General features: G+C 39.0%; 1 protein-coding gene across 6 annotated transcripts in view; it reads left to right on the forward strand.

The window, feature by feature from the left end:
• The window catches only part of ITSN1 (intersectin 1), a 227,680-nt gene that overhangs the window by 89,078 nt on the left and 120,659 nt on the right, over positions 1-17,943 (forward strand). For all 6 annotated transcript variants that reach the window (XR_014262787.1, XM_082459102.1, XM_082459098.1 and 3 more), the window contains exons 8-14: positions 945-1,045; positions 5,122-5,185; positions 8,044-8,181; positions 9,601-9,716; positions 13,081-13,343; positions 15,513-15,662; positions 15,749-15,889. Coding sequence is in view for 5 of the 6 variants with exons in the window: in XM_082459102.1 (XP_082315228.1) it covers positions 945-1,045; positions 5,122-5,185; positions 8,044-8,181; positions 9,601-9,716; positions 13,081-13,343; positions 15,513-15,662; positions 15,749-15,889 (973 nt within the window). In the remaining variant the exon portion in view is untranslated. The remainder of the gene's footprint in view (positions 1-944; positions 1,046-5,121; positions 5,186-8,043; positions 8,182-9,600; positions 9,717-13,080; positions 13,344-15,512; positions 15,663-15,748; positions 15,890-17,943) is intronic.

Below are 17,943 nucleotides of genomic sequence, written 5' to 3' on the forward strand. Positions count from 1 at the left end.
AAATGATGATTAAAAGGTCCAGTTCATGATTAAAATTTCACTGTAATCTGTGAGAAATAGGTATTTTTGTTGAAATGAAAGGAAATTGCAAATGGGGCATTAGTTGTAATCTGTCCTGGAAGTGGAGTGCCATTTTTACTGCCAGCTCAGCCATCGTGTTTAAATTGCCCAGTTGAAACATCTGGCTCTCAACAAGCCATGGGTACCAACCAGCATGATACTGTGTGGGAACTAATCTGAGGAACTGATCACCAAGGAGGTCTACACCCGAACTGGCTGCCAGCAAGGGGTTTCCTGAGGTCAGCTGCACATTGGCAAGGAAAGGTCAGCACTGGATCGCAGTCAGAAGCAGAGCTCCTTCCCATACTGCACTGCTGATTTGCCAACCACCCTGGGAATGTTCTCTTCTCTCTGGGAAACTCCATTTTGGGCATTTAAATTCTCAGAATGAAATATCTTCCTTTCATTAAGAAATACGTTCTGTATTTTGGTGTAAAGAAAGTTAAACATTTTAAAGAATTAATACCTTTAAAAGTAGTTATTTGTTTTCTATCAGCATTGCTTTTTAAACCTAAAGAGGACTGTTCTAGAAGTTTAGAGAAGTCTGGTCATTACTGTATCACCTCAGTTCTGAGGAGATTTTCCATTCTTTTGTAGAACCTTTAAATTAGTAAATTGTCCATATAACTTGAACCAGCCACTTGGTCTGTCGTGTTTACCCTTGATTTGGAAAAAATAATGAGCTTATCTGGAGAGAAAGGTTTATAACCTTAAAAAATGGAAAAAATCATTATAGAAAATTCAGAAATAGTGATTAGGAAGTGAATAAAATGTTAAATCTAGTTTTCTAGAGAAGTTCTTAGTTTACTGTTTTTAGGGAACTTAAGTGTGCTATTCCTCACTATTAATCCTTTTTTCCTCTCCTTCCTCTCTTTGCCCCACAGTGTTCCTCCGGCAGCTGAATGGGCTGTTCCTCAGCCATCCAGACTGAAATACAGACAGTTATTCAACAGTCACGACAAAACCATGAGTGGACACTTAACAGGTATTTACAAATAAGAATTAATTTAGTGAAACGTGATCTTTGTTCTAAATGCAAATTGTTTCTAGATGTTGGGCTGAAGATGTTCCAGATGTCTTCCTCTATTTACTGTACTTCTTTCTAAACAGGGTTTTCGTTGTTCCTCTTACCTCCAGTTCTCATCTACTGACAAGGCCATAGTTATTTTATTCTCCAGTGCCTCAGGCTTTTGCTTCTTGGTAAATAGAACCTAGACCAAGGACCCCCCAGCACCCCAAATGCCACTGTTGTGCAAATCAATGCACTTGCAAAGAAACACTGCTATGGACAAAACCTGGTTCACATTCTGAAGTTCAGCTTAGTAGATGAACTTGAAACCGTCTACTCAAACAATCAGTGTTTATGGCAGGACGCAGGGTGAAAGTTAGTAAATGGTTGGGGACTTTAGAACCTAGCTTTGCCACTAACCAGCTGGAGGTCACTTTGCATCTTATTTCTTCATGTATAAAAGGCCAGAGTTAAGGTACATGGTCTCTATGGATTTAAAAAAAGATTGTTGTCTACATTAGAAGGATTCAAAGGATTTTATTATACTATCCAGAAACCTTTCTAATAAGGGGTTAAACACTTAAAATTGATTAGAGAGTTATAAAGAAAAGCATAATTTTAATAAAGGAAAATAGAGATCTCCAATACAAACATTAAGTGTAAAAGGGGGGAAAATGTAACTGCTCTTTAACAAATATGAAAGGAGAGGAGAATGGGGTCATTTTCCTGGGGTGGAGAAGCAGTGATATTCAGCAGAAAACATTTTAAATTTCTGATTCTTACTATCTTTTTTTTTTTTTCTATCACTTACAGTTGCAATTTTTACTTTCAAGAGAAAAATTCATCCTTGTTTAAAAATGTCAGGATTGGGTGAGACTTCGAAGGGTTCTGATCTAACCTTGAACCCTATCCCAGTAAAGAATCTCAGCAGTCATTTCAAATAAGCGTATATTTGTATCTGAAAGGGCGAATTATAAGTATGCACAAATTCTCTGTATGCCTCTCTCACTCTGCTAAAGCAGTAGCTGTCACTTTTATACATAGCATGAAAAACCAGGCCAGCTTATATGGGCACTGAAGGAATATTCAAAGGTATAGTTTTAAGTGTTGTTTAACATGATTTGACACCAGTGTGTCATACAGACCCAGACCTGCATTGTCAGTGAATCTGAAAACATTTTTCAAAGCACTGCTGGTGTTTGCTGGGAGTTACTTAAAATAGTATTCAGATGCGATGTTGATGCCGAAGTTCTCTTTTCTTGGTAGGATGTGTTTTATGACCGAAGTATAGTATCTGGTAGAAGGTATATGACACAGGAACTTAAATATTTAGAACTTTTAATATCTGAGGCAGAAAATAAAATTTGAAATATGGATGGATGAGAAGATTTTTGCTGCTGTTTAGCTGTATACTTATTACTGTTTTGTCCTGGAAAGAATTTAAGGTGGGAAATTCATTTTCAAATCTTTGTATAGTCATGTCAAATAGAAAGAATAATTTATTCCAGTACATTTTAAAATAGGAGTAAATAAAAGACATTTACTTTGTTTTCCCTTTGTGAGGAATCAATATAGGGTGTGTTTTAGGCCAAATAAGACTGTTGATGGAAGCAGAGCAGGTTTGTTGAAATGAAATACAAAGATTATTTTCATGATCACAACTGTGAAAATAATTGTATGAATCCTCAACCCCCAAAGCAGTTACTCAATTCAGCTTAAGAATTGAGTAAGATTAAGAAGAATATCAAGAAAGTTGAGAAAAGTTCCCAGAATGGAAAGAGGCACAAGTGAAATATTTAGCAATGGCACAGTTTACCCCATTGATTACCTGGGTTGATTTCGCTGATACACCTGGTTAGGTGGGCACCCCCTTGTTCCTTCCCAACCTGATGTATATGCTACTGCACGCTCTTAAAAGAGACACTCTTATAAAAGAGAGAAGGAGTCCTTCTTTAATCTAAGTTATATAAGTAGCTCTAGAATTCTGGTAATGCTATTCTTGCTAGTTCTCTTCTCAAAGAGGTATTTTATTATCTCCTTGCATTCTGCAACAGTGCATATGTTATTTGGTTATTCATATGCTAATTACAAAATGCTAAAAGTCTTAGTCATTGTTTGAAGTAAAGCATTAACTTCATTTAATTGTCTCTGTTCTTTCCATTCAAGGTTCCCTACTCAAACATAGCTACCCACTGTAGGCTTTGTGAACTTGAGATTTGTGTTTATTCCCTTAATGTTTCCTTATAAGCCAGTCTGCCTTTCATGAATGTAGGCTTCTACAGAATAGTTCTGTACACTCAGAGCTTGATTTTTATGTTGTCCTGTTACTATCTTTGCTGTTGCTGATCTAATTTAATGTTTCACAACCTTGTCTTAGGACTTAGAGTCAAGTATTAGAAATTGCAAAGGATAGTTGGGATCTTTTAGTGCAGGGGTCAACAGGCTTCTTCTATAAACAGCAAAATAATGTTTTCAGATTCACTGACAATGCAGGTCTGGGTCTGTATGACACACTGGTGTCAAACCGTGTTAAACAGTACTTAAAACTCTACCTTTAAATATTCCTTCAGTGCCCGTATAAGCTGGCCTGGTTTTTCATGCTATGTATAAAAGTGACAGCTACTGCTTTAGCAGAGTGAATGAGACATACAGAGAATTTGTGTATACTTATAATTCACCCTTTCAGATACAGAAACATCTTAGACTTGCAGTCATACACTGTCACTGCTCTTCAACTTTGCCACTGCAGTATGAAAGCAGCTGTATATCATGCTTAAATGAATGGGCATGGCTATGTTTCAGTAAAACTTTATTTACAAAAACAGGTGGAGGGCTGGATATGGCCTATAGACTGTGGTTTGCCAATCCCTGTTCTAGATCATTTTCCTCATTTCAGAGATAAAAGAACTTCCTAAAAGTAGTTTTGTTAATGTCACATGTCATTAGGGAGTGGAAGAGTCAGGACTGGAATCCATATGTCCTGATATCCAGGTCCAGGGCTAGTTCTTTTCATTTATTGTTACACTTTTTATTGAGTAGGTGAAATATGAACTTTCTTTTATATAGTTCTGAAGTGGGCAGAATTGTTACAAGTATAAATTAAAGCATTCACTAAACTTTTGCTAATTCTACTTTAATGCTGCCAACATTCTAAACACAATGTTAGAGACTAAATAAAATGATCAGTGAACTTTTCTCTTTCCAATATACCAGAGAACAAGCAAAAAATTTATACGTGGTCATCTTCCTAACACAGTTGCTACCACTTTCCGTTCCTTGGTCTTCCTGTCATCCTGGGACCACACCTTGGGAGTCAGTGATGGACATAAGACATTTGTCTCTCTCCTCCTGACACTAGTTTATGTAAACATTCAGATTCTTCCATTGTAGCCTTTCTGGTATCTAAGGCTAGTTTCATGCCAGAACTGAAGATATATACAAGTATTTTAAGAAGTGAGAGCTGATTTTGAGAAGAGAGTTGAAATTCCAGGAATTCTTCTTTATCACTAACCTAGGAAATGGCTGTGATATTGGCCATTTATACAACCTTGAGCAAGTTTTTTTTGTTTAGTTTTGTTTTAGAGTCTGTATAATGAAATGAGTAGAAGAGTTCTCTCTAAAGTCCCTTCCTCCTCTAAGATTCTCTGAATCTTATCTGAATTTGTTAGTCATCATGGTGGAGGAAGCAGGTGGTGGCCAAGATGCTGAATTTAGAGAGAATAAGTTTCAGCTTTGTAAATAAAAACCTGATACGAATAGAGACGGTAACCTGGACAAAAGGGCAGGTTATATTTTGAAACTCTAATCCTTTACATACTCATTGCTCATTAAACATCTATTTAACAAAAATTTATTGACTGTGTGCCAGGTGCTTTGTGTTTCTTGCCTTTTTCATTGGGGCTTAATTTCCTTTTTAAAAAGCCCCTCGGGTAATAGCAAATATTGTTTAAAGCACTGTGATTGCATGAGATTGCATAGTACCTATGTGCAGAACACTGATCAGTGAGGATTTGCTGATTCATCTTTATATTTTTTTCCTGGTTTTTGTTTAGGTCCCCAAGCAAGAACTATTCTTATGCAGTCAAGTTTACCACAGGCTCAGCTGGCTTCAATATGGTAAGAAATGAAAAAGTTCCTTGGTTTGTAAAAAGTGGAAACTGTATTTCTTAAATTGATATGGCTCATGGGTCTTTAGATTAATACCGTTATTTCTAAGGGGGATATATGGAGTAGGCTTAATTTTCCAGTGAGTTGTTATGATTACCCCTCTTACTTTCCCCCCTTTTGATTTTGAAAAATACAAAAGCAGAGCAATCAATATAATGAATTCTCAAGAACTCATAATACAGCCTAAATAAGTCTCAACTCGTGACTTGTCCTGTTTCTCCCCTCCTCCTTTCAATTATTTTAAGCCAAATCTCAGTCATTATATCATTTCCATCTGCAAATATTTCAGCTTGTATCTCCAGAAGACATAGGGATTTTTTCCCCACGTGACTGCAATACCAAAAGTCCACTTAAAACTTAATAGTAATTCTTATCATTAAGTTAATCAGATGGTATTTAAATTCCTTAGATTGTCTCATAATTTTTTTTATAGTTGATTTGTTCAGATCAGGACTGAAATAAATCTATATTTTGTAACAATTGGTTGATACATCTTTTAAGTCTCCTTTAACCTATAAACTCCCCCTTGTCTTGTTCTCCACTCCTCCCCCACCCCACCCTGCAAAAATCCCCCAGATCATTTGTCCTGTAGTTTCTTATAGCCTGACTTTAGCTGATGGCACCCTTGTGGTGTTAACTCGTTCTCGTGTTTCCTGTAGATCGGTAATTAGATCTTGAGCAGGGTTCTCCACCTCAGTGCTATTGCCATTTTAGGCACGATGACTGCGGTGGAGGCCTGTCCTGTGGACCGTCGATTGTTAAGTAGCGTCTCTGGCCTCTGCCTACTCCAGCAGCATGAGCCCCGCCTCCACTTGTGACAATCAGAAATGTCTCCAGACATTGACAGATGTTCTTTGCAGTACTAAATCAATCAGTGGTTGAGAACCACTCATCAGATTCAAATTTGAATTTTTTTTTTTTTTTTTTTTTTTTGCAAAATACATCAGAGATGATACCGAGTACTTTCGTCAGTAGGTACATTTATGTCTCTTTGTCTATTTTGTAATGACTTTTAGTAGCTATTGATGAGCCTTGCCTAATCCTATAGGATTCTTTACATTTAAATATTAACTAGAATGTTAAATATTTAATTTTAATATATAGTTAAATATTAACTAGAATACGCACTCTTCAGGAGTGTGTATCTCTCAGTTATGCGTTATCCATTGATTCCACCTGGAAGATAAACCCGGTCTATACCACTTACCTGCTAGGTTCATGATTTTGCTGCAGGCTCATTGATGTGGTTGTTTCATAAGTGGTCAAGCTCTAATGCTGCTCCCTTCACCCATTATGGTCCCTTCTGCTTTGCGTTAAAGGGTCAGCCTCTTGCAATAGCATAATAACAGACCAGTTAGCAAGCATCTTATATCTATGACACATCCAGACCTCTTTAAGTCTGGGTGTGTACCAGTATCCTAGGGCCCTGTGAAATAAAAACTAAAGACCTAACATTTATGGACGTTGGTTGTTCTCATGACACTAGAATATAATGAAGTGTTTAATTTTCTCATTTATAACCAGCCCTCTTTGAAAAAAATACTTGAGTCTTCTCCTACTAGAATATTATATTCTCCTTCTACATGATAAAAAGATATTTAATTAAATGTGTACAGCCATTCTTCAGGCAAGTATGGGGGAAAAAAACAAATAGGAATTCCACCTGCCTTTTAATTGCATTTACCCAGGAGTGGGCAGTGGAAAGGAAGAGAGAACAAGGTAAAACAGGCAGGGTTTTCATTTGTGGCTCTGTTCTGCTTAAAATCAGGAGTCTGGCACCTGGAAAAGGCAAAGGTAGAGGGACAGAAAAGAGATCAGTGGTTGCCAGGGCCTGGGAAAGGGTGACTATAAAAAGACAGGAATTTTCGGTGATGATGAAACTTCTATACATTGTAGTAGTTACACAACTGAATGTGTTTGTCAAAACTCGAAGAATTGTACTCTAAAAGGGGTGGATGTTACCGTATGGATGTTGTACCTTAAAAAAAAAGAGTTTATGCCACCTGAGGAAATTTCAGATTTAAGAGGAGTTTCTTGAGTTATCACATCAGCAAAGCCAGTTAGTTGCCCAGTGTAGCATCTGTCCTGTTGGTATTTTAGTGAACAGCGTTGTGGTCTTGCATCCTCTTTTGGTGTCCAGAAGTTGTTAAAGTAAAATCACATTCTTGGACTTGCTAGAAAAATCTGTTTAATTAGCTGCCAAGGCATGTTGATTATGAAGAACAGTGATGATTGAATCCTGACATTAAGGAACAGAAAACACCTTGCCTCTGTGGCTGGAGGCCGTAAAGATCCACCCTTCGAGGCCTAGATCAGGGGTTGGTCCAGTGAGCTGAATCTGGTCTGCACCTGGTTTTGTGTTTTAAAACAACAGTGCCCATTTGTTTCTCTATATATTGTCTATGGCTACTTTCCTGCTGCAGCAGCAGAATTCAGTGTGGTAGAGATTGTGTGTTCTGCAATGCTTAAATATTTACTATCTGACCCGATAGTCTGCAGAGCGTAGTCTAAATTAGACACATGGAATGTATGATACATTTAAAGTGGGTTGCAGTGATTGAGAAGAGTGTAATTATAATCATAGTTAACATCTGTTGAATGCTGAACACCATCCCAACTATATGGATTGTCTCATTTTGTCTTTGCAACGGTGGTGTGAAATAGGTACTATTTTTATAAACTGAGGCACAGAGGAACTCAACTGGCCTAGAATCAGAATAAGAAAATAAAACGTTTAAATCACTCATGAATAGTAACAAGCATGCATTTTCATGAAACTAGATTACAATGAACTTTTTGTTGAATAGGAATCTTTCTGACATTGATCAAGATGGAAAACTCACAGCAGAAGAATTTATCCTGGCTATGCACCTAATTGATGTAGCTATGTCTGGCCAACCACTGCCACCGGTCCTGCCCCCAGAATACATTCCACCTTCCTTTAGGTAAGGAATATTTGGCTCTCATAAGAAATTGTGTGCTGAGTATGTGAATTTCAAACTTGGCTTTGTTGGCTGTGTATCTTATAGTCATTTTTTATTCTTGGCAAGTAAATGAAATATCTATGAATTCAAGCAAATCTTCTTAGGTAGGTTTGTGTTAATCTTTCCCTGTTCTGTTCTTTAAAGTACTTATAGGATATTAGTAAAACAGTCAAGTAAAACATCACAGATTTTGTGATTTTTTGAGACAATCCATATAATCAAAGCTCACCCAAAACTTTAGCAGTTTAAGTGCAATGATATCAACCTGTACATAGAAGATAAAGCAAGATTTCTGCCTATGAATTCTACACATTCCAGACAGAGGTAACGAAATGCTGGCAATGTAGAAACTATAATCAAGAAGATAATTAAAGAAAATTATCATGGTCTGAAACATAACCTCAGTGGAGACATCGAGAGGGTAGTTCAGGGTCCAATTGGGAGGACTCTGCAGTTACTGGTATCCTCCGCCTACACACAACCACGCCATACACAGCCCTCTTGGGCAACTGCATCTCAAAGCTTTAACTCAAAAGACAAATTTGGGATCTTACGAGTACAAAGAAGAACAAAAGAAGCACAGATAAGAATTTCTGTCCTAACTCCTCACGGGAAGGACTGGGGGAAAAGTCCCCATAAAAATATGAGACATGAAGCCATCACTGTCGGCACATACACGGTGCAGGGGGAGCTGAGAAAACTGTGAATGTGTAGGAAGAAACCGGTAGCTGGACAGTTTGCCCATAAAATCTCACAGCTGCAAGAATCGCTACAAGAAACACAACACTGGAAGCTGATAAAAAAGCATAAAAAGAAGATAGGTAGATGGGTTTAAAAGAGCAAGATTAACGGTGTAAAGTGAAACTAACCAGTAAACTAAGTGATTTGTTTTAAGGACTATAAAGTGTAGACATTTCATGTGTTTATTAAGAGATAACATGGAGAGACTTTGTAAAGGGAAAAAAAAAAGATGCTCTCAATTAGCTGAGCTGCTAATCTTCCCTTGGAAATTTAATGTTCCGCAGGAGGGTTATGATCGTAACAGCGAACACTTACTATGTCCCAGGTACTGCTCTAACCACTTGACAATTGGTAATTGATTTAATCCTTTGGAATTGTCCTACTTTTGGTGACGGTTCTAAACATTTGAATGAATATGGCACTCAGAGTCTGATGACGTTCAGATACTCATTTTTAAGAAACTCTTTGTAAATAGAGAAGACCAAATCTTTATCTTTTCCTCACTAAAAATGAAATTTGTTCCATGATATGTGGCATAATCTTAAAACAAATTTTTGTTCATAATTTACCCAATTCTACCTAGACAGCTTTACGTGAATCCTTTTTTTTTTTTTTTTTTCTTTTTTTCCACAACTGCAGAAGAGTTCGATCTGGCAGTGGTATATCTGTCATAAGCTCAACTTCGGTAGATCAGAGGTTACCAGAGGAACCAGTTTTAGAAGATGAACAGCAACAAATAGAAAAGAAATTACCTGGTAAGACAGTCCTTATATTTGAATTATAGCATATTAGAGATTTTCTATCTCTAAGGCAAAGATGGAGGTAAAAATAAATTTAGCTTTTGACATTCTTGCTATGTTTCTTTTTTAAAATTTTATTTATTTTATTTTTTTGCTGTGTTGGGTCTTTGTTGCTGTGCACAGGCTTTTCTCTGGTTGCGGCGAGCGGGGGCTACTCTTCGTTGCGGTGCGCAGGCTTCTCATTGCGGTGGCTTCTCTTATTGCAGAGCATAGGCTCTAGGCGCGTGGGCTTCAGTAGTTGTGGCATGCGGGCTCAGTAGTTGTGTCTCACAGGCTCTCTAGAGCTCAGGCTCAGTAGTTGTGGCGCACGGGCTTAGTTGCTCCGCAGCATGTGGGATCTTCCCGGACCAGGGCTCGAACCCATGTCCCCTGCATTGGCAGGCAGATTCTTAACAACTGAGCCACCGGGGAAGCCCTTGCTATGTTTCTTTAACTGACCTTAGTCAGAAAGGAGACACTTTTCATATGCTTTTGGATTTGAATATATGTATAGAAATAAGAACATTATGTACTCTGCTAATGCACCCTTGTTCTAGCTTTTAAATTGAAATCTGATTATTTACCACTTAATAAAAATTTTATAAATGTTATCTATAAAATGCTCAAAACTGATAAGCCTTTAAGGTGGTTGCTTAATACCACCAGTGCAGAAATAGAATGTAAAATTGCCTACTGTTGTTTTCTCATGTTGTTATAGAATCGGAAGCTCCGTGATAACAAGAAGTTATTTTAAATTTAATATGAACCTAATTTAAATTATCCTCATTTACAAAGATAAATTCATCATACTATTAAAATATTCTATGGTAGCTATGAATTATTAATGATGAGATGATAATTGATACTGACACCCTAATGAAATTTATTATGGAATCTCTTTATGTTAAATACTCTGTGTCATTTTGTTGCATTTAAAGTGCTCAGGGGATAATTGACCTGCTCAGGACACTAGCTCTCCTAGTCTCCTCTTTAACTAAATTACTTTTTGTTCAGTGATAAACTGGTTACTGAAAATGTTCTTTGTTCAAGTGTGTTGAGTACAGTGAAGAATCTAAATGTTAATAATACATGGTCCATGCCCTCTAGAAGGTTATAATACAACTGAGGATTTAAGACATCCGTATAAACAATCATCAAAGCAGTGGATAAGTATGATAAGTTCCTGAAGACAGAATTATAGATGCACAGCAGAGCTTACTTATAGCTGGTTGGCATAGACTGGGAAATACACAAACAATTAAATCTCTATGGAAGAGGTCACAGTTGAGTTGAGATTTGAAGAGTAATTGGGTCATTACAATGGAAGGGAGGAACATTTCAGGTTGATAATAATGGGAATAAAGTCTTAAAGCAAATAAGGACAGGAATCCTTAGAATTTGGAATTTTCTTTTTCTCTTGGTAGAAGACATTCATTTAAAGTTTTGAACAGGATGTGACAGCATTAGAGTTTTTGGTTAGTGCATTCTTTCTTTCAACAACCATTTATTATGTGCCTCTGTGTACCAGAAATAGGGCCAGATTTTGGAATTAAAAAGATGTATAGGGATTTTCAGTTTTTTTCTTTTTTTTTATTGAGGTAAAATTTACTTAAGATAAAATTGATCATTCTGAAGTGTACAGTTCAGTGGCTGTCTAAGTCAGCTTGGGCTTCCATAATAAAATGTCATAGTCTGGGTGGCTCAAACAGCAGAAATTTATTTCTCACAGTTCTGGAGGATAGGAAGTCCAAGATCAGGGTGCCGCCCACTTCCATTCCTGGTGAGGGCACTCTTCCTGACTTGCAGATGGCTGCATTCTCACTAGGTCCTCACATGGCCTTTCCTCGGTGTGTGCTCATGGAAAGAGAAAGATAGCTCTCTCTTCCTTTTCTTGTAAGGCCACTAATTCATAATGAGGGCCCCATCGTCATGACCTTATCTTAACCGGAATTACAAAGTTCCCATCTCCAAATACCAGCCCATTTGGGGGTTAGGGTTTCAACCTATAAATTGGTGGGGTGGAAAACATTCAGTCCAAAACAGTGGCCATACCTAGTTACTCTCCATTCTCCCTTTTCCCCAGCCCCTGGAAATCACCAGTCTGCTTTCTGTCTCTTTGGATTTACCTCTTCCGGATATTTCATATAAATGGTATTATGCAGTGGGTGACCTTTTACGTCCGGCTTCTTTCACTTAGCATAGTGTTTTTGAGATTCATCCACATTGTAGCATGTATCGTTACTTCATTCCTTTCTCTGACGGAGGGGACTTTCGATTTTAAGGTGGCAGAGTAAAATGGATGCTGCCTGTTCTGAAATCACAAAAGGAGCCAGAAGAACAAGAAAGTAAAACTTGCTTGCCATCTCTGATCTCTAATCTAACTACAGTATGTAAGGAAGGTCTGTTTTCAGTGAAGGCCAGACAGGAATGTGGGAAGAAGCGAAGAAAGGATGCTCACAGCTACACATCTCCAGACAGAGTGTGAAGTGACGGTCCTTGAAATAGATTGGGAACAATGGGAATGACATGCTGCACAGGCTGGCAGTGAGAGCTTCCCTTGTCTGGGGCTGGCTCCAAGGAGAAGCGTGTGAGGCAAACACAAAACTGAATAGACGCCGCTGAAAACATAGTAAGGGATGTGGTGGATGGAATTTTTTTTTTTTAAAGTAAAATAAAATGGATGTAAACAGTGTTAGCAAGGATCAGAGAAAAACAATTATTGACCTGGGGGTAGTTCTAAAATTCATAACTGGTGTTCTCAAAGAAGGAAACTGAGTAATGGGTTAGAATAAATAATTTACCAAGTATCATTTCCATGATGATTAGGGCACAACCTGCTCTTCAGTGTGAAACCCAGGAGGAGACTTACCTTCTTACCTCTGCGTTCAGAAACTGTCTTGTTTGTTAAAATTGAAGACACAACAGCACGGTTTTAAGCAAAGGAAAAAGAGGTAGAAAGGGAAAGATTCGTGGTACAGAAGTGACAGGGGGTCAATTGCTGAATCCAGGTCATAGGAAAGGGAAAGGGTAGAGTGACAGGGAAGGTATGGAGGTTGGGTGATGATGCAGAACTGCTGTCAAAAGATTATTCCAGAAACCGCATTTGGCATTTCGAACACTATGATGTGGTTCATCCGGAGGGGCGAGTATATAAGCAAGAAGCTGGGTGAAGGGCACGTTCATAGTGCTTATCAATGAGGGCACAGGTGAGAAAGAAGCTTTGGGAGTTCGGGTTTGCAGGTACACTACACATTTCCAATATGCCATTGAGTTTTCCCTTTGAAAATACTATGTTGAAAATCATGGCTTTTCCTAATCGTTAACGTTTCTTGTTTTAAAGTAACCTTTGAAGATAAGAAGCGTGAGAACTTTGAACGTGGCAATCTGGAGCTGGAGAAACGGAGGCAAGCGCTCTTGGAGCAGCAGCGCAAAGAACAAGAGCGCTTGGCCCAGCTGGAGAGGGCGGAGCAGGAGAGGAAGGAGCGTGAGCGCCAGGAGCAGGAGCGCAAGAGACAACTGGAGCTGGAGAAGCAGCTGGAGAAGCAGCGGGAGCTAGAACGTCAGAGGGAGGAGGAGCGGAGGAAGGAAATCGAGAGGCGAGAGGTGAGCAGCTGGGGAGCGGCCCTGTCATGAACACGTGTGCTCTTCCAGAATTGGTTAAGTAGTATATTAACACAGTCTTTTTTTTCTTTTTACAATTCAGTAGTTTTAGTTGTTCACAAAGTTGTGCAACCATCACCACTAATTCATCACCCCAAAAAGAAACTCCTTACCCATTAAGCAGTTACTCCCCATTCCCCCTCCTCCCTGCCCTTAACCACCACGAATTTACTTCCTCTCTCCATAGGTTTGCCTATTCTGGACATTTTGTATAAGTGGAATCACATAATTTGTGGCCTTTTGTGTCTGGCTTTCCATTAGCATGTTTTCGTGCTAAGTTGTAGCGTGAATCAATACTTTATTCCTTTTTGTGGTTGAATAGTATTCCATTATATGGATAGACCACAGTTTATTTATCCATTCATCAGTTAATGGACATTTGGGTTGTTTCTACTTTTTGGCTATTTTGAATACTATTGCCATGAACGTTCACGTACAAGTTTTTGATAATACAATCTTGTAACAAACCATTGATAGCAGTTAAGTATTTTTGTCTAGCCTTTTTTCTGCATTAACATACAAATATAGAAACAAAAAGGTTTATATGGTGGAGAGGTTGAAGGTTTAGTGAAATTGTTTTTTTAAACCACTGTAATGGTATCACACTAATTTTATTGTTCTGCATCTTTTTCTTTTTCCACTTTAGAAAATATGTGTAGTAATCTTCACTGTATTTTATGGATGGCTTCCTAAATTTGGTGACATACCTGGATAGGGGCCAAGCCTATCTCCTGTCTGTTTTTCCAATTTTAGTATATTGGGTTTTTTAAATTAATTAATTAATTAATTTATGGCTGCATTGGGTCTTCGTTGCTGCGTGCGGGCTACTCTTTGTTGCGGTGTGCGGGCTTCTCATTGCGGTGGCTTCTCTTGTTGTGGAGCACAGGCTCTAGGCGCACACGCTTCAGTAGTTGTGGCACACGGGCTCAGTAGTTGTGGCTCGCGGGCTCTAGAGCGCAGGCTCAGTAGTTGTGGCACGTGGGCTTAGTTGCTCCGCGGCATGTGGAGTCCTCCCGGACCAGGGCTCAAACCTGTGTCCCCTGCATTGGCAGGCGGATTCTTAACCACTGCGCCACCAGGGAAGTCCTAGTATATTGTTACAGAAGCAATGACATGATTCTCTTGTGTGGATAAAATGTATTTTAAAGATGGGGGATTTGTCTTTATAAAAAAATAATACTTTGGTTTCATCTCCTGATGATTGCTTTAGAAAACTTGTAGCTATAAGCTGCCTTTCATTTGGGCAGACACACACAGATACTAACAGGATTTTCATTTCCAGAATGGCAACCAAAAGGTAGACAACCTTTCCTTCTTCAATGTTTTTTTAAAAAAAAAGTATTTTAGAGTGTTTATTCAGGATTATTTATTGACATTTACCATGTGCCAGGCATTGATAGTCCCTGGAGATAAGGTGATGAATAGGAACTCCACCTGTCCTCCAGGCCCTTACAGTGTAGTTGGAGCACAGGTATGTAAGAAGCAATTACAATACGATAAAGAGTGCCAGGTGCTCCGACAGATACTCTGCCTAGCAGCCCTCAGAGTCAGCGTTGAAGAGAGCTGACATTGCCAGAGAAATTACAGAACCTTCTGTGCTAAAAAGGAAATGAATGATTAGGGAGATGGGGGTCACAGACTTTTAAAGCTTGAGACAAATAATAATCTCTCATGTGACAGAAGAAATAATAACTACTTGTTTGATGGAAGAAAGCTTTTTTTGTTTTGTTTTTTGTTCTGGGGTTTTTGGTTCGATTTTACTAGATTAATTTTCCTTGTTTTTTATGAGTCAGTAAATAAGGAAGAGCAGCTTATTTAGCACACCAAGCATCCTTAGCGGCATAAAGAATTGAATGTCAGTGGTGAAACAATCCAGTCTGTTCTCAACTCATGTAAATATAATAGCCTTTCTGAATATTCTGTTTTTTCCCATAGAAGGAATACTATATTTGTATAAAATTTTTCTGCTATTTTAAAATAAAAATTTCTTGTAATGTTTAATAATATTTCACTCCTAAAAGAAAAGACTTACTAGATGTAATGCTTACTAAGAGACCTTGAAGAGTGTAAGAACTGAACAATTAATAAATCGTCTGTCTGTGTATGTCACAGGCTGCAAAACGGGAGCTTGAAAGGCAACGACAGCTTGAATGGGAACGGAATCGAAGACAAGAACTATTAAATCAAAGAAACAAAGAACAAGAGGACATAGTTGTGCTGAAAGCAAAGAAAAAGACTTTGGAATTTGAATTAGAAGCTCTAGTGAGTAGTTTGAGTATGCTTTTCGAATCTACTTACATTGAACCATTAAAATGCTAATAATTCTTATTATTTTTCATTTGTTAAAGAATGATAAGAAGCATCAACTAGAAGGAAAACTTCAAGATATCAGATGTCGATTGACAACCCAAAGGCAAGAAATTGAGAGCACAAACAAATCTAGAGAGCTGAGAATTGCTGAAATCACCCACCTACAACAACAATTACAGGTGAGAAAATATGTCCCTTAAAAACTTTTTGGCTTACATGCCTTTCTCTGATTCATCTCATGCATTTATTCACTCAACAAACATCAAGCATCTAATAGGCACTGGGAAGCCAAGATGAAGTAGACAAGGTCCTTGCCTGAAAATAGGTTGTCTAGTAACTCAGCACACTTGCTGAGACTGCTGCATGCCAGCTCAACTCAAGCTCTGGTAAGCACTGAGTATCCAGCAGTGGACAGCAGAGACAGGAACCCCACCCTCACGGAGCTTACCTTCTGTTTGCAGGGGAGACAAGCACTAATAAAATGACAAGTATGTACTCTATTAGAAGATGAAAAGTTGCTCTGGAGAGCGAGTAGGGAAGAGAGTCCCCAGTAGTAAAGAGGGCTGTGATTTTGAGTAATGTGGTCAGGACAGACCTCTCTCTGAACATGCTTTTTGAGCAAAGACTTGAAAGAGATGAGTGGCTGAGCCATGTGAATATCTGGCAGAGCAAGTTATAGGTAGGGAAACAATAGTGCAGAAGACCTGAGGCTGTAGCTGGTCTCTGGGATGCCAGTTACAGCAAGGAGACCACTATGGTTGGAGCAAGTGGGGGCTGGATCACACAGGACCTATAGTCCATTCTTGGGACTTTGGCTTTACTGTGATAAGCACAATAAAGAAGTGCAGTTAAGTATATTAGGGGGAGTTCCGGAGATGTATGTATAGACAACAGTTAGAGACACAGTGGAGTACTCCAAGCAGTTCTACTTTCATCTTATTACCTATCCAACCTTGACCACCAAGTTGTTACAATATCACCTGGTTTGGTTTCAAGTGTTGAGCTAGGGGGGCATCAAATTCATGTGGATACTGTTCTGCATATCATCATGAAAGATGATCAGTTTTGAGCATTGTGACTTTTTTTTTTGTAAGTCATTTTAAGACCGCTGTGTTCTCAGAGACATTTTCTTTCTTTCTTTTTTATTTATTTATTTATTTATTTAGGCTGCGTTGGGTCTTTGTTGCTGCACGCGGGCTTGCTCTAGTTGCAGCGAGTGGGGGCTACTCTTCATTGTGGTGCTCAGGCTTCTCATTGGGTGGCTTCTCTTGTTGTGGAGCACGGGCTCTAGGTACGCGGGCTCAGTAGTTGTGGCTCACGGGCTGTAGAGCACAGGCTCAGTAGTTGTGGCACACGGGCTTAGTTGCTCCGAACCTGTGTCCCCTGCATTGGCAGGTGGATTCTTAACCACTGTGCCACCAGGGAAGTCCCTTGAACATTGTGACTTTTATTTCAGCTTCTTCTTCTCTGCATGCTGTTTTTGAGATTTATCCATATTGTTGAGTGAATCAGTTGTTTGTTCCTTTTCATCACTGAGTAGTATTTCCTTATTTTTCCCCTCACCTGTTGAGGGACATGTAGGTTTTTATCCAGCTTGGGACTGTTTTTTTTTGTTTAATTTACTTTTGGCCGCGTTGGGTCTTCATCCTAGGGTCTTCATTGCTACGCGCAGGCCTTCTCTAGCTACAGTGAGCAGGGGCTACTCTTTGTTGCAGTGTGCGGGCTTCTCATTGCTGTGGCTTCTGTTGTTGCGGAGCACGGGCTCTAGGTGCGCGGGATTCAGTAGTTGTGGCTCGCGGACTCAGTAGTTGTGGCTCGCGGACTCAGTAGTTGTGGCTCACGGGCTCTAGAGCGCAGGCTCAGTAGTTGTGGTGCAAGGGCTCAGTTGCTCCACGGCACGTGGGATCTTCCCAGACCAGGGATCAAACCCATGTCCCCTGCACCAGCAGGCAGATTCCTAACCACCGCGCCACCAGGGAAGTCCCTGGTTTGGGACTTTTATGAATAAAGCTGCAATGAGTATTTACTTATACATTTTTATGTGGAAATGTGTTTTATTTCTCTTGGTTAAATTTTAGGAGTGGAATTACTACGTCATGTAAGTATGTGCTTAACCCTATCAGGAACTATCAAATTGTTTGCAAAGTGGTTGTACCGTTTTACATTCTCACTAAGAGTGTATGAGTCCTTCAATTGTTCCTCATCCTTGTCAACACTTGGTTGCCATTATTTT

This window comes from Balaenoptera physalus (genome assembly GCF_965194825.1).
Source record: "Balaenoptera physalus genome assembly, chromosome: 4".
NCBI lineage: Eukaryota > Metazoa > Chordata > Mammalia > Artiodactyla > Balaenopteridae > Balaenoptera > Balaenoptera physalus.